This window comes from Panicum virgatum, chromosome 9K (genome assembly GCF_016808335.1).
Source record: "Panicum virgatum strain AP13 chromosome 9K, P.virgatum_v5, whole genome shotgun sequence".
Lineage (NCBI taxonomy): Eukaryota > Viridiplantae > Streptophyta > Magnoliopsida > Poales > Poaceae > Panicum > Panicum virgatum.
The window spans coordinates 67,444,452-67,467,298 of record NC_053144.1 but is presented as its reverse complement, the minus strand read 5'-3'; the positions used below and the strand labels follow the sequence as shown (position 1 = coordinate 67,467,298).

At 49.0% G+C, this 22,847-nt stretch overlaps 3 protein-coding genes across 7 annotated transcripts; 1 reads left to right on the top strand and 2 right to left on the bottom strand.

Moving 5' to 3' along the window:
• Positions 1–8,630: 8,630 nt before the first annotated feature.
• Positions 8,631–13,787, bottom strand: LOC120647304 (N6-adenosine-methyltransferase non-catalytic subunit MTB-like). 3 transcript variants are annotated; one of them, XM_039924036.1, is made up of 7 exons: positions 13,511–13,787; positions 10,847–12,760; positions 10,672–10,755; positions 10,029–10,133; positions 9,813–9,921; positions 9,077–9,228; positions 8,631–8,967 (listed from the first exon to the last, which is right to left on the bottom strand). In XM_039924036.1, exons 2-7 carry the CDS (start codon positions 12,668–12,670, stop codon positions 8,821–8,823), a joined length of 2,421 nt encoding a protein of 806 aa, XP_039779970.1. In that variant the 5' UTR covers positions 12,671–12,760; positions 13,511–13,787; the 3' UTR covers positions 8,631–8,820. The 3 variants fall into 3 exon arrangements, with proteins under 3 accessions (XP_039779970.1, XP_039779972.1, XP_039779971.1); XM_039924038.1 differs by having other exon boundaries at positions 13,488–13,746; XM_039924037.1 differs by having other exon boundaries at positions 10,847–12,762; positions 13,514–13,746.
• A 138-nt stretch (positions 13,788–13,925) lies between these two features.
• LOC120647305 (mitochondrial inner membrane protease subunit 2-like) lies at positions 13,926–16,526 on the top strand. Of its 3 annotated transcripts, none has more exons than XM_039924041.1 (5): positions 13,926–14,170; positions 14,322–14,507; positions 14,593–14,665; positions 14,759–14,924; positions 16,148–16,526. In XM_039924041.1, exons 2-5 carry the CDS (start codon positions 14,336–14,338, stop codon positions 16,253–16,255), a joined length of 519 nt encoding a protein of 172 aa, XP_039779975.1. In that variant the 5' UTR covers positions 13,926–14,170; positions 14,322–14,335; the 3' UTR covers positions 16,256–16,526. The 3 variants fall into 3 exon arrangements, 2 of the variants coding, with proteins under 2 accessions (XP_039779975.1, XP_039779974.1); XM_039924040.1 differs by having other exon boundaries at positions 13,941–14,170; positions 14,322–14,489; positions 16,148–16,475; XR_005664738.1 differs by having other exon boundaries at positions 13,941–14,170; positions 14,489–14,665; positions 16,148–16,475.
• Positions 16,527–16,651: 125 nt separating this feature from the next.
• On the bottom strand, positions 16,652–21,888 carry LOC120647306 (UPF0496 protein 3-like). Its single transcript, XM_039924042.1, has 2 exons — positions 20,912–21,888; positions 16,652–17,198 (listed from the first exon to the last, which is right to left on the bottom strand). The coding sequence occupies exons 1-2, from the start codon at positions 21,740–21,742 to the stop codon at positions 16,902–16,904; spliced, it is 1,128 nt and encodes a 375-aa protein (XP_039779976.1). The 5' UTR covers positions 21,743–21,888; the 3' UTR covers positions 16,652–16,901.
• Between the last annotated feature and the right edge of the window lie 959 nt (positions 21,889–22,847).

Here is a 22,847-nt window from a genome sequence, read left to right as displayed (position 1 = left end):
TATTGGCACCAACCGTACAGCGTATGTTTTCTGAATTGGTCTGATACACATACACTTAGCGAGGGCAGTTAAGATGGATCCTCCAGGACTTCGAAAGCAACCCTTCACATGTTGATTTACGTGTCCTTCATGTATTTTTATTGTGTAGAGCTGCGTTGCAGATAGACAGCCGCACCGACCGTGCCAGTTAAGCTCGATCAGAGTGCAGAGCTTGGCCTTGGCGGCGGCGGGCAGGGATATGGCAAACACATCGCGGAGACCGCCGTTGGCTCGGCGAGTCCGTCGAAGCGCCGGCGGTTATCTCGGAGGAGAACAGGATGGAGGCCCACGGCGACGAGGCGGCGGCGGTGGAGGCGCGCGTGCCACGCGACGGCGCCGCGCGTGCGCCTGCCATTCCGCGGCGAGTAGGTGCCCAAGGCGCCGGCAACGGAAGGAGGCACTCGGGCACAGGCGGCGCGGCGCCGTCGAGAAACGTGGACTACAACCTCCGGCGGAAGGACCGAGCATGTACACGATGCTGTAAGCCTGTAACCACCGGTAGCGCCGGGCGCGGCGGCGGCGGCGAGCGGGGAGCGGGCGCCGTCCACTTGGGGGCGGACGGTAAATGAAACACCGTCCACCCCGGACGGCATTTCATTTACCGTCCGGGCTCTGTGCCACCTGGACCGTCGGATCTCAATCGCGCGGCTATAATCTCCCAATACCGAGTCAAACGGATCGCCACCCCCACAGGCCACAGCTCCCATGGACCCACCTGTCAAATCCGGATGAGAGGAGACGCCGATCCTGCTCCGCGGCGGCGTGTCCCGCCAGACGGCAACGCGCGCCTCCGCCGTGCGTCGCTCGCGTGCAAGCTCTGGCCTCTGGGCGCGCCACTTCGGCAACCGGCGGCCACGTCGAGGGAACGTGGACGACGGCCTCCGGCGGAAGGACCGCGCATGTACATGACGTTGTGACCTCCGGCGGCGCCGGGCGCGGCGGCGGCGGCGGCGAGCGGCGAGCGAGCGCCGTCGACCCGGGGGCGGACGGTAAGTGTTTCATTTACCGTCCGGACTCTATGCCACTTGGACCGTCAGATCCCAATCGCGCGGCCATAATCTCCCAATATCGAGTCAAACGGATCGCCACCCCCACAGGCCACATCTCCCATGGCCCTACCTGTCAAATCCGAACGAGAGGAGATCGCCGACCCTGCTCCGCGGCGGCGCGTCCCGCCGGACAGCAACGGCGACCGCAGCATCCGCCACCGGGCCGCCCCCATGCTGGGGCTCCTCGCCAACCTCACCCTCACCGGCGGCTTCTGCTGGGGAGCGACGTACCCCCAGGCCAGGACTCCGCCTCCGCCCTCACCGCCTAGGACCCCACCATCGGCGAGCTGAGGCGCCGGCTGGTGCTCAACTGGAACGAGACGGTCAAGGTTCAAATGGTCCGATGCATTATTACCCTGCTGTAATTTTTCCTGAACATCGGTAAGAATAAGTACAGAGTTGCAGAGACACTGATAGGCTGTGCAGTGGTTCAGTAAAGCCAATCTCAATGGAGGGTTTCATATTGATGTTTTCAAAATTGTCATATAAGCAAAAAAAACTATAAAATAATAGTTGAAACTACATCTCCCAATGCATAATTTCATGTTGTGGTTTCTTAGGGTCTATGTTGCATTTAATTTCAAGACTCATAGAGTGTTGGTATTTGTGTAGAGAAAGTTTCATCTAGATGAAACTGGTTTCTTCTTTTTTAAAAAAAAAATTCTATGCCATATCATTATATAATCCTACATGGCATACTAATTAATGTGCATGAAACCTCTATGAAACTCCCATTGGAGATCTGAAAGGTCGTCATGGACTCAAGTCAGATGTGCAAGACCGCGAGCGCTAGTGACTACTAAGGCCAATCCCAGTTGAGGGTTTCATATTGATGTTTCCAAGATAGCCACATAAGCAAAAAGACTATAAAACAATGGTTAAAACTACCTCTCCCAATGCATAATTTCATGTTGTGGTTTCCTAGGGTCTATGTTGCATTTAATTTCAAGACCCATAAAATGTTAGTATTTGTGTAGAGAGAGTTTCATCTAGATGAAACTGATTTCTTCTCTTTCTTCTTAAACTCTATGCCATGTCATCATATAATCTTACATGGCATGCTAATTAATGTGCATGAAACTCCTATGAAACTCCCATTGGGAGTGGCCTAAGGCCATTCTCAGTGGGAGTTTCATGGGCATTAAATAGGTTGTCATGTTAGCATTTTTAATGATGTGGTAGTGTATTAATGAAGAGAGAGGTTGTCGGTACCCCAGAACTGGGGTACCCCCTCTTGCTGTGTCTAGGCAAGAGCCTTGTGGTTATCCTTGACTACATCCAAACAGCCGGACCCCTGCGATCCGGAGCCCTGTTCACCCGACAACGGCCCAGGACCCGTCCCCCGGCTGGGAAAGGTCTTGGAGCACCACGTGTTCCGGAAGAAGCATGCGCTCAGCCCGAACAGCCGGGGGCTCCGGACCTCTCGTGGAGGACCGGACCCCCGCGGAGTCCCGGACCCCCCGTGGGGTCCCGGACCCCCGGTATAGTAACCGGACCCCTCACTAAGGGAAGGGGTTGACACCCCGCCTCGGGGGGGGGGGTCCGGAGCTGCCACGTGTCTGCAAGCACAGACACGTATGTAAGGCCGCTTGGTCTCCATACTAAGGATCACCTGCCACTACATTCATTGTGGAAGGTGAACGTCCGCATTGATATAGCAGAGGCCGAGGCGAGTCTTTGACCAGGGGACACTATTGATCGTGTATTACCAAGACGTGTAGTGGAGCCGCTGGCGCCGCCCACGACGCGCCTGTCAGTCTGCTATGACAGATGGACACGACGGCTCGGCTTCACCCATTATGACGCCTACATAATAGCCTCAACAGGCCACGCCGCAAGCTACGTTTCCCCAATGGGCACCTTGCTGACGGGACAAGAGAAGATCTCCCTTCGTCAGAGGGTCAGCAGGGGATGGAAGCATATCGGAGGAAAAATTCGTAACCACTGTAGCCATTTGAGTACTCTGCGCAGTATGCTGCACAGTCACGTTGGGCCCACTTGTCGGGGCCCCAACGTCCTATGTATCCACACCCCTTGGTCTATAAAAGGGGGCGCCCGCTAGAAGAAAAACTCAGGCTGGGTGAAAGCCAAGACCCGGCAGAGGATAGATTCATACACAACCAAGATCAAAACCTCTCCCAGTGGATGTAGGGTATTACGCTCCGGCGGCCCGAACCACTCTAGATCGTGTGTTCTTGTGTGCTTGTCTCAGAGCTAGATTAGCCCAATCGCCTAGTACCTTCCCGAGCACTCCCTCTCTGGGAATAGGCGGGTGCGTTCCGCCACCCGGCTGTGAGTACCCTAGAAATCCCGCGACAGAGGTGAAATCGATTTTATGGTGATGAAATCATGTGTACACGGTTACCTAGATAAGTTATGTCTTGCATGTAACTTAGGAAACAATAAAAGGTGAAACTATGCTTTGAGAAATGGGTGTTTCATCCTAGTTTCAAACAGTTTTAGATGATATGTACTCTAGCTAATCGTGTCCATAAAATTTCCACCGACAATGGTACCGTGAAGGTAATCTGCGAAGATAACTGATCCAGATGCCACCGCAGATTTTTGTCATGTATTCATCGTCAAGAGCTCGAGCAGAGTGCTCCGTGATCTCTCGGCACCCGTGTTCCTCCGCCCAATCCATTCCCATTCCTTGATGCCGAAAAACCTTGAAAAGCTCATCATCTGAATGTGAACCCGGCAACACTCTCCCGGGTTCCAATTCCCGTCTCTCTCTCTAGCAACGTGCGTGCACTGCTCCGGCATGTGCGCTAGCTGCTCTCGAGTTCTTGCGATGCGATCATGGAAGATGGTTGCCATCTCGGCCACTGCTGTTAGCTATGCTAGCTCCAGAACAAAAGTGTCCCTGACCAAAATCTATAGGCGGGTAGGATCCCACAAGGGCGACCGGAAGATGGAGGGGTCGTGTGCTTGTCCAGGTGGGAAGGCATTTATGGATGCTCGTCCCCACGGATTCAATGCGTAATTATTGGATGTCCCTCCACGCTGAAAAAGGAGCTGGATGATGATTTCGTCCACGGTCCGCGTCGTCTATACCTCGGCCTTTCCTCGTGTTCTGCAATTTTTCCACCGGTTTTAACTGCTCCTGTGACTTCTTAAAAAAGTAGTACTCCACCGGCCGTTTTCTTCCTACTGATCCTAGTTTGAACAAGGTTGAGCCAATAATTAACTATTTTTATTTTATTAATACTCACACCGTTATCAATTATAAGTCATTTTGATATTTCTAGACGTATAATTTTTATTATGTACCTAGATATTTATGCATTATGTTTAGAGCAAAAATCATGCATCTAGAAATGGCCAAAACGATCTATAATTTAAAATTGGAGGAAGTATTGTATTATAAACGTATGATCGTTAGGATTTCAAGTACGCAGAATGAATATATTTGTCAGTGTTAAGATTTCAAGTACGTACAAAATGAAAGCCATTTCGTCTAGGCACGCACGTCGTTAAGTTACAAAGAGTACTGCAATTTTTCCACCGGTTTTAACTGCTCTTGTGACTTCTTAAAAAAGGTAGTACTCCACCGGCCGTTTTCTTCCTTCTGGTCCTATTTGGAACAGGTTGGCCCAATAATTAATTACTTGTTTTTTATTAATGTTTGCTTCTTTCAAAATTATAGGTCGTTTTTATATTTCTACATCTATAGTTTTGCCATGCACCTAGACATGTCTAGAAGCAAAAATCATACATCTACATTGGCCAAATCGCCCAATAATTTGAAACGACGGCGTATGATGGTTACAATTTCAAGTACGCCGAATGAATATTGTCAGTGTTACGATTTCAAGTACGCACAAAATGAAAGCCAGTTCGTCTAGGCACGCACGTCGTTAAGCTAGAAAGAGTAGATGCTGCCCGCGCATTCAATGCGTTCACAATTAAGTCGCCTTTGCATTATTTGCCGAAATCATGCATCTTCCGATCGATTTCGACGGCACCTCCGACGATAGATCGATTGATCCCTGCAAAATCTTCCCTCCATTCACACCATCCATCATCAACACGTAAGCTCTGGATGGCTCTCTCCCAACCTTGCATACTCTGGGCTCTCGATCTCCTCTCTGGCTATAGCTAGCTGTGGCTTGTCTTCACCCACAAGTCGCGCGCTGAACCCGTTCGAATCGTCGCTGCTTGCTGCTATAGTAGTAGATCGGTTGAAGGCTACGGCTTGGACTTTCTGGGACCATGAATGAGTACAGTGGGCCAGGCATTTCCCGGCCAGCAGATATGTTGCTAGCTGTGTACGACGTACTACGTACGGTTTTCAGGCTCGTGGTATGGGTACGTACGTACGTACGTACGTGTCACCTGGGTGATGTACGTACAAATAAATTAATTAATAAAGCGGTCAGTTCATCATTATTATTGTCTGAGATGGGCTGATGGCCTCACTTGCTGCCGTACTTCAAGCTAGCTAGCATCTCTAGCTAGACTACTATAATACTAATCGGGTCAAGGTTTAGCAGCAGCACGCGTTGACAAAAGCATGCAGCTAGCTGGTCGATGCATGGTCTTCGTTCATTTCCTTAATGTGTTCGTCAGTGAGTGGCGTGGCAGTACGCTTTTCATCATTAGGGTATCCTCCCAAAATTTCATGATTTAGCGTTACCCATTTGAGATCATGAGAGAGTGTACGTTAGTCATACTGATCATATATATGGAGACTGTTACGGTGTATACCTGACCTACGTTAGACACATCAAATCTTTTTGGAAATTTGTGCCGGCGTAGTTTAAATGTGGTACTACCTCCGTTTCAAATTATAGTTGGTTTAATTTTTTAACTCAAAGTTTGACCACTCATCTTATTCAAACAGTTATGTAAAGATTGTCAAATTTAATTTATTTTTGAAGATCTTGTATTGATAAAGCAACCCACAACAAAAGAAGTAATATTTTATACAAATTTTTGAATAAGACGAGTGGTCAAACTTGAAGTCAAAAAAGTCAAACGATCTACAATTTGAAATAGAGGGAGTACGCGAGATGAGTTGGCTAGCTTGGTGAACGGTGAGAACGCCAGTCCCTCTATTTATCCAGCAAGATAGATGCGCTCCCCCCACCCCCACCCAGGGTTTCACTTCCCGTCCGGTAACCGCCGGTTTTCGGGATTTTTTCCCGTTTCCGGTCCGGTCCGAGATGAAAAACCGGATCCGGTTTTTTATATTTTAAGCTTCTAAATCTAAAAATATAAAAGTAATTTTTTTGTGTTACTATTCCGGTTTTGAACAGTACCACCGGTTTTTTAAACCCTGCCCCCACCCCCACCCTCACCCACCCACACACACACATGGTTCAGCTTGGGTGGTGATTAATTCCAGTTCCAGCCTAGAGTTGAGAAGATATTTTTTGCAAGATGTGGCCGCAAATGTCAAGACCATGTGTACGTTTCTATGGACGACACCTTCACTAGCTACCTACTACGTACTACATACTACTACCATGTTTTTTGCCTTTTTCTCCCTCGAAGGAGGACGACGCGACGCAAGCTGTTTTCGGTCAGGCAGGCATACAGTCTTTCAGAACCCAAATCACTGTGCGTCCATCCATCGGTCCATCACCTGACACTGAAATCTCGTGGAGTAGCAGCAGCCGCGGGCCTGCACGCTGCAGGTTCTTTCTAACCCGACGCGCTGCTGGTACGATTCCCTCACAAATTTGGGAAGCCTGGCCCTGGCCGGCTACCTTAACTTGTTAGCTTTTTTTAAAGGAAAACTTTATTGCTTTCAAGAAATTATATGAAGATGATACAACAACTTTTTCGGCCTCTGCCAAGCGTCACACAGTCTAATGACTGCCAATTTTAAGATCAGACCGTCATCCATGTGTCCGAAAAATAAAATCATTGGTCACCCGCTCCAAGAACCGAGATGCCACAATAAGAACTTAGATGCCGCAATAAGACCTCCTAGGAAGTAGGTTATCGAAGGATAGCTCAAGGAATGAGCCAAAGCATCCATCCATCCATCAATCCATCTTCGCGCCATCCATCCATCAATCCATCTTCGCGAAATAATTTGCACGCACGTCTGAACGGCGATGACGGGTCTCGCGCACGTTTCGCTGAGGTTTGTTTGAGGCTGACGGGGCCCCTGCGGCGCTTTTTCTCGAGCAGGGTCCAGCGTTCAGATCGATCCTGCATAGCAGATTAACCCATCCCGGCCGTCATTTTCAGTTTTTCACCCTGCAGGCTTGAGGTCAATGCCCGAGTAAATGTGCCGCCGTGATTTTCCCTGATTGCTGACAGCGTAGTCGTCCAGACGAGGGAGAGGACAGACACGGTGAAAGGCTGGAAAAAGACGTGGTTGACGCTTGTAGCCGTGTGTTAGTTGTACGTGGAGCTGCGGAGTATTGACTTGGCCTCAGTTAAGGCTTTAGAGTAGTGTGCTGCGGAGCAAAGAGATGGCCAGATTTCTACGCTTGATCCTTCGCTGTAGCCATTAATGGAGGGTTTGTCTCGGAAGGGATATCGCGGCCAAGTGGAAATGTTGCTAAGATCCTAAGCAAAGGGCTGACAGGAACAGGAGTACAGGTCACAACAGCGACATGAGAGAGGAGAGACGCTGTTCCGGTCAGGGAATTATTGACCCAGACCATACGTTTTCCCCCTCTCCTTTTCTTTTCCTCTTTAAAAAATATTATTGAAGATATCATTCCAGACAGCGCATTGAAGTCGATAAGCTCAAGCACAATGTGCAGTACTCCAAACAAGCAGCACCCGCAGCTTCAGTTCACCTGATCACTTGGAAGATTGTTGGCGAATCATTTAACTTCGGGACCAGGCCAAAACGGAGCTGATCTCGTGTATGGAGGCCCGCAATGGGAGCGCGCGTCGTGGCCGCCCGAATCACGCGGCAAAATCTCCATCCCCTGCAAGATTCCATCGGCAGGGACAACGCGTAAACTTTTTTTTTTCAAAAGGTTTCGGCTAAAAGATCAGACGAAATGTCGTGTCCCTGATGCCTGTTCGAGCGAGAGAAACCGACCAGCTCGCCGACGCGCCGCGCAATCATTCGGCGGCGATCCGATCCGATTTGGCTTCGAAAACGAGTCGTACGTCTCGTGCGTCACCCAGTTGGAATTCACTTCGTTCCCGGCCGATTAAAAGGACAAAACAGCGCTGAGTCGTTGCACATATGCTGTAACGTGCGCTAGTCAGTTAGAGGTTAGCGTCTTGCTAAGTTGTTTAGTCTGAAAACTCTCGTCAGTATCCAGGTTTGTCAAATCGGTGCCCGTCTGAGAGTGCACATGTGCATGTCTCGAGAGAATTCCTTCCAGACATACTACAACGTTTAAATAAAAAAAAAGGTTGCTTATACCATGGATCGTTGTCCTTGGTTCCAGCATCTCATCAATCAGGTAGGCGGGGTTCCAGAAACCATTTGCAAGACTACTATCGACAGTTTCTGTTTCTTGCACGATCTGACAAAAATATTAATACAAGACAATGGGAGCATCCGGATTTAGCATCAACAGCAACAAGGAGGAGCATCAAAGTATTGGAAGCAGGAACTAAGGCACCAACAAGAGAACACCAAGTCATATTTTTCCATCACTGATAGTTGCTCCAGGCTGAGCCATTCGATAAAATTTTTAATTCTGTAGATGGAAAATTCACAAGGCCAGAGCTGGACCTTCAACAACATTAAAGTTACAGTTTCAAAAAAATACAGCCAGCATTGTAAAATAATTGACCGCAGCTGTTAGTTCTTTGCCGGTGGTGACTTGGGCCTGAGGCTTTCGATCTCTGGAGTTGTCACAACAAGGTGAGGAGCCTCTGGGGGAGGGTTTCGACCGCCACCTCCTTGCCATACTTTACCATCCTTGTCCGCAAAATTCTTAATATACGCCTGTGAGAGAGAAATCATAACAGAAACGATGTAAAAAAGATCTGCAAAACTCATGGCATAAAAGGGCATGCGTGTGTGTATACACCATGTTGTATGTCAAGCTACCTACCTCTTTGTTGAAGTTGGAGTAAGATAGATTTTTCCCAAGCGTAAGCCAGCCTGGACGGATGTTATGATCCTCGCCAAAGAGTTCAAGCCGCCGCCTTCCAAGAGCAAAATGCTCAATGATCCTATACATGTCCTCAGGCTTTTTTGTTGAACCTACAGAAGAAAGCACATCAAGAGCAACCATCTAAAAATGAAGACAATAATTGATAATTAAGCACTTGATTTTATTACACGAGAAGCAGACCTACTGTTATAGTGTTATACTTGCTACAGGTGTTGAGGATAATATATGATCTAGTTTCAATTTTTTAAATCACAATTATGAATACTGTAGATCAAAGGACATCAAGCATACTATGGACAACTAGGCATGTCAGAGGAAATGGCAGCAACAAAGTGAACAATTTGCTTCAGATAATTTGTAAAATCCAAATTCCTAAGAAAAAGGCAAACATGTTTTTGACAACCAAGCCAAATTTAGAGAATAGTACTACATTCTCCTGGACCAAACCGGAATATTCATACTGTAGCAGCAACAAAAACAGAACAGAAACAGAAAACTCCATTTTATAACAGGACGAAAAAAGAAAGGAAATTTTTTGGAGAAAATAAATCTGATGAGTTTATTCACCCAATCATTGAAAATGATAGCCCTTGGTCTAAGGCAAATAGTATATATCAAGCATATACAAAAATAGGAATAGAGATTATATAAAATAAAACCTAAGAAATAATACCATCAGTTGGTTCTTCAGCTATAATTATGTCTGTGTCAATATTGGCATGGATGACATGACCATCCGTGCTCCGACGCACTGTTCCTTTTATGCCCATCAAGCAATGCTCCTGCGCATGGAAATAGTAGATACTTCATAAGATAGCCAAAGACATACAGGAAGAAGAGAATATAAACATGGCAGCACAACATTAGTACATCATACTAGCAACACTACCTTTGAATGCTGCAACAATGTATGAGAGTCATGCCGCAGACTTGGAGTTGCGTTTTTCTTGTTGGTTTTCACCCAGCAAACATCCTCACACCTACGGAATCCCCACTGAAAATAGAAAAGTCTGTGAGGTTCATCTTATATTCTTATTAGTTATTGCAGCATTTCTTCAACAGCTGCAAATTTGAAGACATATCTAGATGAAATGAAAGCAATAGACATTGTTTGTATTGCTATGCCTTCCCTAAGAGGGAAAAATGCATGAATGAAGCACATCATGGCTCAAGTTTAGCAGATAGCCAATTGCAGTCAGGTCATTCTCCTGTAAAATGATTTCAAGATCCCGCCCCAAAATGGACGTCATTACACAAAGAATAATTGTGCAAGTACCTTTACTTCTATAAAAAGCACAGTTAGTGATGGACTGATGTTGTGGTTGGTTCTACATAAGGGTCTTCTGTGCAATGATTTGTGTATACCTATGCATGTGTTAGATAATGCATAGAGGGCCTTCCTCTTTATACCTATGTGGTTCCTTTGTGGCTTAATTTTATACGTAATCGACTCTAACTACTTTTTAAAATGGAAATAATGAAACACATGGGCAACCAGCTAGTTGAAGTACAAATCTAGCAGGCTATGGTACCTTCTTTAGACATTGGCGACCTTGTTCAAGGCCTACACCATCACCAACCCAAAGGAACACAAAGGAGGGTGTATCTGCAATAGCCTGTTGATCCAAAAATACACTTTGACATGTTAATTCTGCAGCATAATGAACTCCGAAAAGAGAAAGGTTGAAAGAAGGAAACGGGAATAACCTCAATCTTCAAATTCATAATCTCCTCAGCATTCCAATATTCTATGTGATCTGTGATTCCTGGCGCACGATGAGCATACTCCTCCCATGGAGGATCCACAAGAATAACATCGAATTTGGTACCAAAAAATTCTGGAGAAAGAACATGTTCTCGCAGGTCACACTTGTAATACATTGGCGGTGAAGCTGACTTAGCAACAATTTCATCTTTCCTTTGTATGAGTTCTCTCAACTTTGGATAGTCCTCCGCTACACTTGTAAGATCCAGTTCTCTAATAAAATTCTGAGGCCGCATGCCAGTGTCCACAAAGTTCTGTGAATAATCATTTTGCTCACCCCTTGAAGGAGCTTTTCTGTTCGGTCCACTGTTCCTATGTGGTGTCCAACCTGGTTTATCATGGAGCATGTCACGGCTTTGTGGGCCCATATGATTGAAATTCAATCCTGATACATCTGTTGGAGCACCTAATCCAGTGTCCATTTGATTTAAGTGAATATTATGACCAGAACCAGCTCCCACATTTGGTGTAAACCTATGTTCAGCAGCAACTGGAGGAGGAATGGGAAGGTTGGGAGGAACAGAAAGCATATTCACATCAACACCTCGTGCTCCAGGCCACACAAGAGGTCCTGGAAATGGCGGCATGAAGACGCCAGGTAGAAGAGGAGGACCTGGGGAATGGGGAATATTTGGTCCCATATGCTGCATTGGTCCTGGTGGCAGGCCAAGAGGACCAAATGGAGGAGGCATCATTGGCATTGGAACTCCAATCCTTTGAGAATCCCTTCCATTTGGTCTCCCCCTTCCTCTGGATGGTCTATCACCTTTTGGACCTTGTTGAGGAAATGAAGAAACCATGTTGGTGCTAGCACTTGGTTCTGATTCAGGATTATCAGTGGATTTATCATCAGTTCCTCCTGGTACTAAATCCCGATGTGCTCCCACTTCAAATCTTCTCCCAGAAACAGAACCCTCTCTTCCAAAATTAAGACTACTGTTAGGCCGAATCTCTATGGAATCAGAATTGTCATAGCGATTCCCATAGGCTGAGGGACCTCTAACACTTTCAGACCTACCCCTAGAATCTCTCCAGTACCCACCTCGGCTATGGAAAGTCCCACCATCTAGCCTTTCCTGTGCATTCCTCCATTCAGCATCATTTGCCTCCTTAGGATCTCGCAACTGACTGTTCCTCCCATAATCCTTGGACCCTTCAAGGTCTCGGGCTTTCTCATTCCAATTTCTGTCCCTACCTCTGTCTGATTTATCATCTCTATGGGCTTCTCTTGTGTCAACCCTAAGAGAACCACCACTTTCATCAGCATAAACCTCATCTGCCCTCCTGACTGAAGCCTCTTGGTCCCGTTGCCCTTGCTTCTCCCTGCTACCCTCATTCCACTCTGAACTCCTAGCAGAAGCATCAGGGCTAAATCTTCTTGAAGGTTCCCAATCATTCTTATCCTCTCTTCCCCTCCTTCTATCATACTCCCTATCCTTGGAATCATCAGGGCTTCTCCTTGGAACTTTGGGTGATCTTGAGTCCTTTCTCACATTATAGACGTCTTCGTCAGCACTGCGGGCCAGGCCTGAGCTTCTATCTGAGTTCCTCCTTGAATCATTCCTATCATTTGAAGGTGTAGCCATTCTATTATCATCCTGATGCCCAACTTCATATTCATATCCATGTTTTCTGGATCTGTCAGAATACTTTCTGCCATCTGCATCATCCTGATTTTCATGTTCCTCCTTCCAGCTGCTCCTTGAATTAACATTTTCCTCAACCTCCTGGTTGCTGCGACCTCTACTAGACTCAGACCCGTCCATGGTAGTTTCTATCGCATACAGTCAGGTACTGTCAATTTTCCCAATATAATACAACTCAAATGAGAAATCTTGGCTAGAATCTTGAGATGCCTATACACAAACGAATGATATGCAATATCAATATCGAGGTAAAGCATATAAATTCCAATAGTACGATGGAACTCAACTGCAAAAACAAAATGTATTCTATGCTCCTATAACTTTAAGAGAACCCTAACTATAATGGGTCAGAAGTAACGTATGAATAAAGTGTAACATAAGATAAAAACCTAAAAGAGCCTTGAGGGTAAAAACAACAAACTTGTGCACTAAAAGAGCAGACTGGCAATAAAGTTAAAGAAACACAACAATGAAGTAATTGACACCATAACCTCACATATTCTTGAACTAAATTCCACAATCCTTCCAATACCCATGTCAAAATACCTGTAGCCTCAAATATCCCGTACTAAACCACAGAACAGAGATAACATAATCAGCAAAAATGAAAGCCAACTAAACCAGACATCCCAAAACCAGTCCCAATCCATTGTGACATTTCGCAGCATTCTCTAGCCTACCACCCACCGCTGCAGAACAATCATCCGTTCCGCATTAACCCACTAGCAACACATCCTATCGAAACACAAAACCCTAATAAAAATCCTTGTCCATAACCTAAGCTGTAAGTACAAGCGTGACGGACCAGTGAGGAACCAAAAACTACGTGATCCGTAACGCAAAACCTTAGTCCAGATGCCCGTGCGAATCCAGATTCCGTCGAACAGCCCAAACTAAGAGCATAGACGCAGGGCGCGGTGATAGAAGAAGCGCTTACCGGGACGGGATGGGAGGTTTTACCTTGGGTAGGGGGACAGCGGGAAGGATGTCGGGAGAGGACACGGGGGCGGAGGAGGAGAGGTCCCCCGGGGCCCCGGACGGCGCGGCGCGCTCCTCGCCGAGGAAGCACCCGGGGCAGTGAAGGACGGACGGCGCGCAGCACGGCAGGGGCGTGGCGGGGCGGTGGCGCTTTGGCTCCCGGGGACTAGTTGCCGCCGCCGACGGTGGCAGCAGGGGCGCTGTCTCTGGGCCGGGCGGGGTGCGGGTCGGAGCCGACCTAATGGGTTGCGTCTCCCTCGGCTCGGTTCGGCTCGGTTCGGCTCGAACTAGACCCTACCTGGTCGGCTCACCCCAGCTCCGTCCGTTGATGAACGTGCTTTTAATTACAACCGTTGATGGGCGATCGGACGCATCTCCTATCTCCTACCGACTAGGGCGCACCGTCTTCTCCGACCGAACAGGCGCCCCAACCCAAACCCTACGCCCGCGCCGCAGCCGCAGCCGCCGCCGCGGTCGACGACATCTCATCGTTCTTCTTGGGCGCCTTTTCGGTAGCATCCTCGATCTACCCCGTTATAGTTGTACAAGGTGCTTCCCCAAATCTCCAGAGCTTAGTCTGCTCGCCCCACCGCTTGATCCGTGGGAACCCATCCGTACGACTGTACCACCATTTTTTCCTGGGTAAGTCTTGATTGACTCCACATCTCTCCAAGTTGAATCAGTCGGAGGAATTTCTGCTTCCACTTAGTTCTTGTATGCACCGTTCATTATCTTTGCTTCCCGTTTGATTGTATTACCACTTAATACTGTTGCTATCCTTATGACTGGATAGTTGGACACTTGGCTATGGGAACCTACAGCCATCTCTGGTCAATGACCAAGAAGAATGTAATGGCAGTTTTACTTGGCATCACCATTTCCGATCGTTATGTGACTTTGGCCTCTGTGACTGGTGAATCGATGCATCCTACGTTCACAGCGGCCAACAATGTCTTGCAGGGTATTGTGATTTCAATTTGTAAGCTGGCATCGAAAGTTGGGTCATTCTTCCCTATTCAAGTAGTTCCGTCTTCCGTTTGTGCTGACCAGGGTGTTGGAACCAGGTGATTTCGTTTTAGCAGAAAAGAGATGCCTTGAGAAGTACGAGTTCTCACATGGTGATGTGATTTTGTTCAAGTAAGTTTGGGGGAATTCCGCGAGAAGATTGAAGCTGCTAGCTTGTTCCATGTCTCGAGAGTCGAGCCTGATCGTTCCTTGTGTGGTCTGCAGGTGCCCTAGCAATCATAAGGAGTTGTTTGTGAAGAGATTGATTGCGCTTCCTGGTGAGTGGGTACAGCTCCCTGGGTACCCCAAGGTTACTAAGATCCCAGAAGGGCATTGCTGGGTTGAAGGTGATAACGCTGCTCGTAGTTGGGATTCTAGAGCATTTGGCCCTGTAAGTTGTTTCTTCTCCAACCCCATCTGTACATTGTCTGTGTCAATAATGTACAAGTTGGTTGAATAAAAATTATTAAATGCATCCGGTGCTCTTGTTTAGTATCAAATATTGACGGATTAGGGTACTTTTTGTTCCATGGTTGGATCTTTCCGTATTTCAATCGTGAGGGACAGTAATGTTAATACACATGCGGATCTGAAAACTAGGGAGGCCGTAGCAAGTCGCCCAGCACCGGCACCTATACAAAGAATTTGGGCTTAACTTCTTGTTATAAAGTTTGAAACTTGTGGGAGTGCTCCTTCAGTGGTCAAGTTCTGAGATACTTCCCCACCATTTTAAATGGAGACTGGGTGCCTTTAGTGTGCATATGTGATTAACCGTTAGGTGATAGAGGGCAGCAAATAACCAAACATTACTAGAATATACATAATCACATTAATGCTTGTCCCTGCTGGTATCTATTTGAATAATGCTATATGGTATTATATGTTACAACATTCAGATATACATGGTTGTAATAGCAAACTATAATACTACGATTATTGCAAAATGGTAAATTATCTCTTATTCCTGGTTGTATTTTCCCCCTCTGAAAATCAAATTCCTATGACTGCGGACTATGGACCAATCTGCACAAGCTAGATATTGGAAAAAAAAGAAACTGAAAAATGAAAATAAAGCAAAAAAAGAAGTGACAGGCGACACTATATCAGAAGTTCACAAAAGGCAAGCACATTAATGCACCTGAGGTCAATGCCACACATTTTATACTTGGTGAGGACAGTAAAGGTTTAACAACTTTCAGTACTGGTTTTCTGTTTATATAGCTCTATTGCAAACTTACATGAGCATAAACACAGGCACTTGGTTTAATCTGCGGTCTGAAAGAATTGTTGTATTGATTGCCAAGTATGGGGATTTTGAATCATAAAGCTGCTACTAACAAGCTCTGGAGCTTGCTTGTTTAGGCAGACACTATGGTTCACTTCATTTGTCATTGGACCACCTATCTGAAATGGCATAAAAGAATTAATCAAATAGGTATAGGGTTGGTGAGATAGATTAAATTGGGTGCACTTTGTTGGCTATTTTGAGCCACAAAAGTGAATAACCTGTCTATAGTTCAGGACAGGTTCTAACAAATGATTATAAGAAACCAATATCATTTGTTATTATAAATTATGCTGCATTGGTACTTATGTCATTTCTGTTGTTTTCAGATTCCCTTAGGTCTAGTTGAGGGGAGGGTGACCCACATCATTTGGCCGCCCTCAAAGATTAGCCAAGTGGAGAGAAAGATGCCTGAAGGGAGAATTTTTCATGCTTGATTTGACTCTACTGTATTGGGTGAAAACTCATTTAAAATATAAACCTGCATGATTACCATTTCTTATGTGATTGAAGAAGTGTACATTGAAATGCAAATCTTACAAGTTTTGGCTAACGTTTTGTCTACATTTCCTTCTGTTCACCATGCTGCTGTTTTGTACTTTGTGTAAGAGACTTGATTTTTTAGTCGTTCAAGTGGAAATATGGACCATTTGCGTCGTGTCGTATGTTCTGTGGAGGCATAAATACGAATGAAGAAAGTTCCTGTGATTGCACTGGGGTATTTGTATTCTGAGCACTTGAAATTTTCTTAAGAGTGGCTATTTTTTCAGTTTCACAATACTGGAATTCAGCATATGCAGGGTTGTAAAACCCTAAATCAGGCTCTTATATTCGGCATATGCAGGGTATTTAAGCCCTCGGTCAGGCTATTATTTCAATCGTTCAATATGATGTTTATTGGTATGAAAATTCAAACAAAAGCACTGTGTTGAGAAATCTTTTAGCCTAGCCTTTTCTCCTCTCTTTTTTTCTGTACTGAAAAATAGAAAGAATCTGGTATGTACAGGCTAAGTTCTGTTCTACAAGCACAAATGCAGTATGTACAGGCTAGACTGTTCTACAAGCACATTTTTCTTTCTCTTGTCAACCGGAACCCTGGTCTGCAGCAGGTATGAACTTCATCACCATGCTCCTGGCCTTGTTGATGGTCATGAAGCACAGGAAGAGGTGCTCCTCCAGCTCGTCCCGTTGCTGCGCAAAGTTCTCCTCGTTCTTGCACAGCTGCTTCAACACCTCCTGCACCAGCCTTCCCTTGTCGCCGGCCGCCGCGCGGTTGTCCACGCACAGCTGCAGCAGCGCGAGCATGTGCTCCCCCTCGTCGCGCACCCGCGCCACGAGCCGGCTGATGGTGTCCATGTCCCTGTTGAGTATGTACGTGCCCTTGGCCGCGGCTATACATGTCCATTTCGGGCCGGCCCGCCGGACGGCCCGTGGCCCGGCACGGCGAGGCACGGCCCGAGCACGGCCTGGCACGGCAGGCGGCGTGCCCGTGCCGGCCCGGCACGAGGTCCGTGCCGTGCTTGGGCCGGCAGGCCAGCCCACGGTGACGGCCCGAGCACGGCCCGGTAAATGTGGCCGGCCCGGCATCGGCCCGGTATAAGAACACCCACCCCTTCCCTCCCCCCGTAACCCTAGCCATTCGGCCATCCCCTCCCCCGCAGGCCGCAGCAGAGCCGCCCGCAATCTCCCTCGCTCGCCTCGCCTCACCCACCGACCACCGTAACCTTAGCCATTCGCCGGAGAGTGGAGACGGTCGCCGCCGAGCCGCCATCGACGCCTTCTGATCCTCTACCCCTCTCTCTCCCTCCTCGCTCTATCCTCTTCCCTCTCCTCCTCTCTCGCTGCCTCCGTAACCCTAACCCTAACCTCAATCTGGTCAAGTTCTGTGCCAAGCTCCGCTCGTCGTTTTCCCTCGCCGTCGGTGGATCTGGTGCTCCGACTGCGCAGGTTAGCCGTCCGCCCGTCCCTCTCTTCCGCACGAGGTCTCGAACCCTAACCCTAAATCAGTAACCCTAACCTCTATGTTCTTCTTTCTCTTGTGTTGCAGGTCGTTGGCTATGGATCTTCTTCCATAGATCCGGTGCCGCGTGGCCGTGAGGGAGCCGGATACACCGGCTGAGGAGGCGGCCATGTCCATGGAAGATGATGCCATGGACGACGACTACTATGCTGCCGCCGAGGCCGAGGCCGACGAGGCGGAGCGGGAGCTTGAGGCGCAGAACGAGGCCGAGGATGCCCGGCGCTTCATCCTGGGTAGCAGTGCAGATGCTGCCATCGAAGTGGATGGCGCCGGCGTGGGGACGGGGACGGGGACGGGCACGCGCACTGGATCCACGAGCCCGACGGGCACGGCCGCGGCGAGTGCATCTGGTACCCGCACCAGGAGGAGGGGACCATCCTCCAAAGTCTGGCTAGACTTTGAGGAGGTGACTGAGATCCAGGGAGGTAAGGAAGTTCGTGTATCTGCCATATGCCACCACTGCAAGAATACCTTGTCTGCTAAATCCTCTTCTGGTACTGGGCACTTGCGCCGTCACCTAGATCTTTGCCCTGCTAAGAAGGAAAAGGATAGACATGGTAGAACTCAGTCTATGCTTAAGTTTAATGCTGATGGTTCTTTTGTGCACTGGGAGTACTCTCCTTCTGTTGCTAGAACAGAGCTTTGCCGTTTGATTGCTAGGCTAGACCTGCCTCTTTGCTTTGGTCAATCTGATGCTTTTCAGGACTACATTACCAATGCTCATAACCCTAGGTTTGTGAAGTCCTCTAGGCAAACTACTGCTAGAGACTTGATTGGCCTTTATAATAACCGTGTTGAACAGCTTACTGATGTCCTGAAAAACTCTGTTTCATCTGTTGCTCTTACATCTGACATTTGGTCTGGTAAAGCTAAAGAGGACTACATTTCTGTTGTTGCTCACTTTGTTAACCCTGATTGGTGTTTAGAAAAGAGGTTACTTGGTCTAAAACCTATAGAAGTGGCTCATACAGGTGTTAACATTGCTGAGCGTGTTGAAATGGTTGCAAGTGACTATGGTATTACTGATAAAATCTTTGCTATTGTGCTTGACAATGCTTCATCTAACAAAATTGCTATAGATGTTCTAAAACCTATATTCTCTGGTTACATTGGTAGTTTGATGCCTAAACCTGCTAGGATTGAAGATGATCTAGCTGCTGTATTCTTGCATCAGCGATGTGCTTGCCATATCATCAATTTGATTGTTAAGAGTTGCCTGAAACGTTTGAAACCATATCTTGAAGATTTTAGGACTGCTATTACATTCTTGAATTCTTCCAATCAACGTATTGCTTCTTATAAACAGTATTGCTTGAGTGTTGGTGTCCGCCCTCGTAAGTTTGGAGTTGACATGGATGTGAGATGGAACTCTACTTATTTGATGCTTAAGCATTTAGTTCCTTATCAAAGTACCTTCTCTGTGTGGATTCAAACAAACCATCCTCGCAAAGAGGATGGCTCTTTTTTACTGACTCCTAATCACTGGACTATTGCAGAGAAGTTATTGTCTTTTCTTCAATTATTCTATGACTCAACTGTTGCATTATCTGGTGTTTATTACCCTACATCACCTTTAATGCTGCATCATATTTTGAAAATTGCTAGGCATCTAAATGCATATGAGAACCATGAACTGCTAAGAACTGCTGTTGTTCCTATGAAAACTAAGTTCCTCAAATACTGGAGGGAGATACCCCTCCTGTATTCATTTGCTTTCATTCTTGATCCTAGAGCTAAGATGAGGGGGTTTCATAAAGTATTGCAGAAGTTAATTGTTCTTAATGGTCAAGATTATGCTAGATACCCATCATCTATTCGCTGCAAGTTAACTAAGATGTTTCAAGTTTATGAGTCCAAGTTTGGTGATGCTTGCTTGAGGACTTCAACACTGCCAGCTGTTTATGGTATGGGAACTGAGGCCTGGGATGATATATATGGTGATGAGGAAGCTTTTGCAGGTAATCCTGGTAATGGTGCAGGTACATCAGCTAGTTCAGGTCTATCTGAGCTCTCTTCTTACCTTGATAGTGACACTGAGGTTAAGTTTGGACCTGATTTCAACATTCTAAACTGGTGGCAGCGCCATAATCAGACTTATCCTATCTTATCTATACTTGCTAAGGATGTTTTGACTGTCCCAGTGTCTACTATTTCTTCAGAATCCACTTTCAGCTTAGCTAGCAGGGTCCTCGAGGAGCGGCGACGGCGGCTAACACCAGACATGGTGGAGGTCCTCTCATGCATCAAGGACTGGGAGTTGGCGGACTTGCACAAGCAGCACACTGTAGAGAAGGAAACAAAGGACCTTGAAGCAGCCTTTGAAGCTATGTACCTGGACAATGAGGAAGAAACATCACCTGGTACCAAGCGAAAGGAGCAAGAAGGAGGCAGTGGACCTGATGCTGCTGCTAGGAAGAAAGACAAGGGCCCAGCAACTGAACCATCCAGTTCAAGAGGCAAAAGAGTTTGAACTTCAATCTATTCATGTATCTGTAACTGTAATGAACTATGACATGGACTATGAACTATGAACTAAGGAGCTGGCTGTACTCTTTTCCTTCCTAGGGTTTTCTCACGAGGTGTGAGTTTTTACCTAGGAAGGTTTTTAATGAGGCAGCATTGCACTAAGGCTCCATTTATATTTTGAGATGCACTGTTCTGTGTTCTGTGATGGTTTGAATGCCTGGATGATCTAGTTTAGTAGATTGAATGATTATGCCTGGTATTTTGGAGTTTTGTCATGAATTGTTGAATGCTTGAGTTTGAACATATGAAATCTGTTTATATTGCATTATTTGGAGTTGATTGAGCTCTTTGTGTCCTGGGCACGGGCACGGCACGGCACTGCCGGGCTGACCGTGCCCCAGGCACGGCACGGCACTGCCGGGCTGACCGTGCCCCAGGCACGGCACGGCCCGTCTAAGCTTAACCGTGCCGTGCCTGGGCAGGAAAGCCGGCACGGCGTGCTGGCCCAGCACGGCACGAGGTCTCGCCGTGCCGTGCCTGGGCACGGTGGAACCGTGCCGTGCTCAGGCGTGCCCGTGCCGGGCCGGCACGGCACGCCCAAATGGACATGTATAGCCGCGGCCTCTAGCTGCAGCAGAGCTCGCCGCTCCGTCCGGCCGGAGAAGAGGCCCAGCCACGCCGGCGACATCATCGGGAAGGCGGCGAACGCAGCCAGGACGTGCACGCCGATGCACGCGCCGACGACGGCCACGACGGCCGCGGCCGAGACGAACGAGACCGAGAGGGCGCGCCTGAGGCGGCCGAGGGTCTTGATCCGGAGGCGCGTCTTCTTCCTGCTGGAGTCGAGGCTCCTGAGGAGCTCGGCGGAGCTGCGCTGCGCCTGGCGGAGCTTTCCCTGCGACACGGCGAGCGCGGTGAACGGCTGGCCGAGGGCGGCGGAGACGTCGGCGAGGTTGGACACCCCAACGTCGCGGGCGAGCTTGCGGAGCGTGTTCTTGAGCGGGCGGTAGCGGAGGCGGACCTGCTCGATGTCCCTCAGCAGGTGGCTGCACAGGAAGGAGGCGCTGGCCGTCTCGTTGTAGTAGGCGGCGAGGAGGTCGTGCACGCCTGGGTGGAGGCGGCCCTTGCCGGCGGAGGCGAGGGCCGCGCGGACGGCGCGCTGGTCCGGCTCGAGCAGGTGCTCGGCGAAGAGGCGGTAGGAGGGGAGGCGCTTGCACGCCGTGCCGCCGGAGCCGCCGCCGCCGCCGGGGCGCGGCACCAGCCCGGCGCCGTGCGCGAGGGTGATGTCCAGGACGCGCGCCCAGAAGTTGTTGTAGGACTCGGTCCGGAACGCGCTGGTGTACTCCTCCCGGAAGTCGAAGCTCGACGACGGCGTCACCAGGGGCTTGGGGTCCTGGGCTGCCACGCCCCCTCCGAAGCACCGGAACGCGACGCCCATCCGGTAGATCGACGCAAGCTGCCGCGGCGGGCGACGAGACGAATCCGAGAGCTAGTCTTGTTTCTTTCTAGCTCGGTCGACCTGTAGCCGGAGCTGCGGAGCGAGCAGCTCGCTGCTATCGTGTTTCTTCAGGTCGAAGTGACGGGAGCCAGGAGGGGGGGGGGGGGGGGGGGGCGGCGGAGAACCCAACTTATATAGGTCCGGTCCGGCCGGCTCCGCCGAAGATGTCGTGGAAGCCGTGCGTGGGCGCGAAGACAAGTCTCCTTCCTTTTCTACCTCCAGCTTGGCACCGGGAGCTAGAGCTAGCTCGATCTCTCTCCCCCTCTGATTAGGCGGAAGCTTGGAAGGAAGCACAAGAGGTTGGCGAGCACTCAACGGGAGGCCACGCCGCGCCGGCCGTCTACGCGAGACCAGACGACACGCGCACGTCCTAGAACGCCACGCGCGGCACGGAGGCTGTCGGATCGGCCGCCGACGGATCATCGCTTGCCTGCCTGCCTGCGCGCGCGCGCGCGCGCGTCGGCCCCGCCCCGCGTGGCGAGCCCTGCCCTGCCCTGGGCGCGACCGCGACGTGCGTGCGAGTGGTGCTGGGACTCGGGAGCGCTGGCTAGATGACTAGATGAGATGGTCAGATGGGCCGGGAAATCCGGCCCCCGGTTGCGTTGCGTCTGCCCGAGCGTTTCGCCAGCCGCGAACGCCACCGGCGCCGCGGCATGCCCGCTCTGTCCGGCGCAGGGTGTGTGATGCTGTTGAGCACTTGAGATATTTTTAATCGGGAACCCGTATCTTTCTGATCCCCGGATTAGTTCTGCCGAGGATCTAGGCATCTAGCTAGCTTGCCATCCAAAGCCCTTTTGTGATGATGCGGGTTGTTCAGGCAAACAGGTTGCAGGTATCTCAAGCCACCTCGTGGCCGGCCCAGCCAGCCGGTGGCAAAGGGGTGGCCAGGGTGCGGTGGCTTGCACAAGAGACACCGCGTCGGACAGCCAGAGAGGTGATGGTGGCATGGCTCCCGTCGCTGTTGGCCGGCGGCGGTCTCTACGCGACGAGTAGGCTTCGGTGACGGGCAATGACGACGTCGCTGCTGAACGCTGATCGCACCAGT

Excerpts from the sequence above, each read along its gene's own strand:
- LOC120647304 (XM_039924036.1), bottom strand. The coding sequence starts at position 12,670 with ATGGACGGGTCTGAGTCTAGTAGAGGTCGCAGCAACCAGGAGGTTGAG. Across the intron at positions 10,134-10,671 it reads GTCGCCAATGTCTAAAGAAG|TGGGGATTCCGTAGGTGTGA; the intron begins GTACCATAGCCT and ends TTCTATTTTCAG. Across the intron at positions 8,968-9,076 it reads ACTCCAACTTCAACAAAGAG|GCGTATATTAAGAATTTTGC; the intron begins GTAGGTAGCTTG and ends TCTCTCTCACAG.
- LOC120647305 (XM_039924041.1), top strand. The coding sequence starts at position 14,336 with ATGGGAACCTACAGCCATCTCTGGTCAATGACCAAGAAGAATGTAATG. Across the intron at positions 14,666-14,758 it reads GGTGATGTGATTTTGTTCAA|GTGCCCTAGCAATCATAAGG; the intron begins GTAAGTTTGGGG and ends TGTGGTCTGCAG. Across the intron at positions 14,925-16,147 it reads ATTCTAGAGCATTTGGCCCT|ATTCCCTTAGGTCTAGTTGA; the intron begins GTAAGTTGTTTC and ends TGTTGTTTTCAG.
- LOC120647306 (XM_039924042.1), bottom strand. The coding sequence starts at position 21,742 with ATGGGCGTCGCGTTCCGGTGCTTCGGAGGGGGCGTGGCAGCCCAGGAC. Across the intron at positions 17,199-20,911 it reads TAGAGGCCGCGGCTATACAT|GGCACGTACATACTCAACAG; the intron begins GTCCATTTGGGC and ends GCCGCGGCCAAG.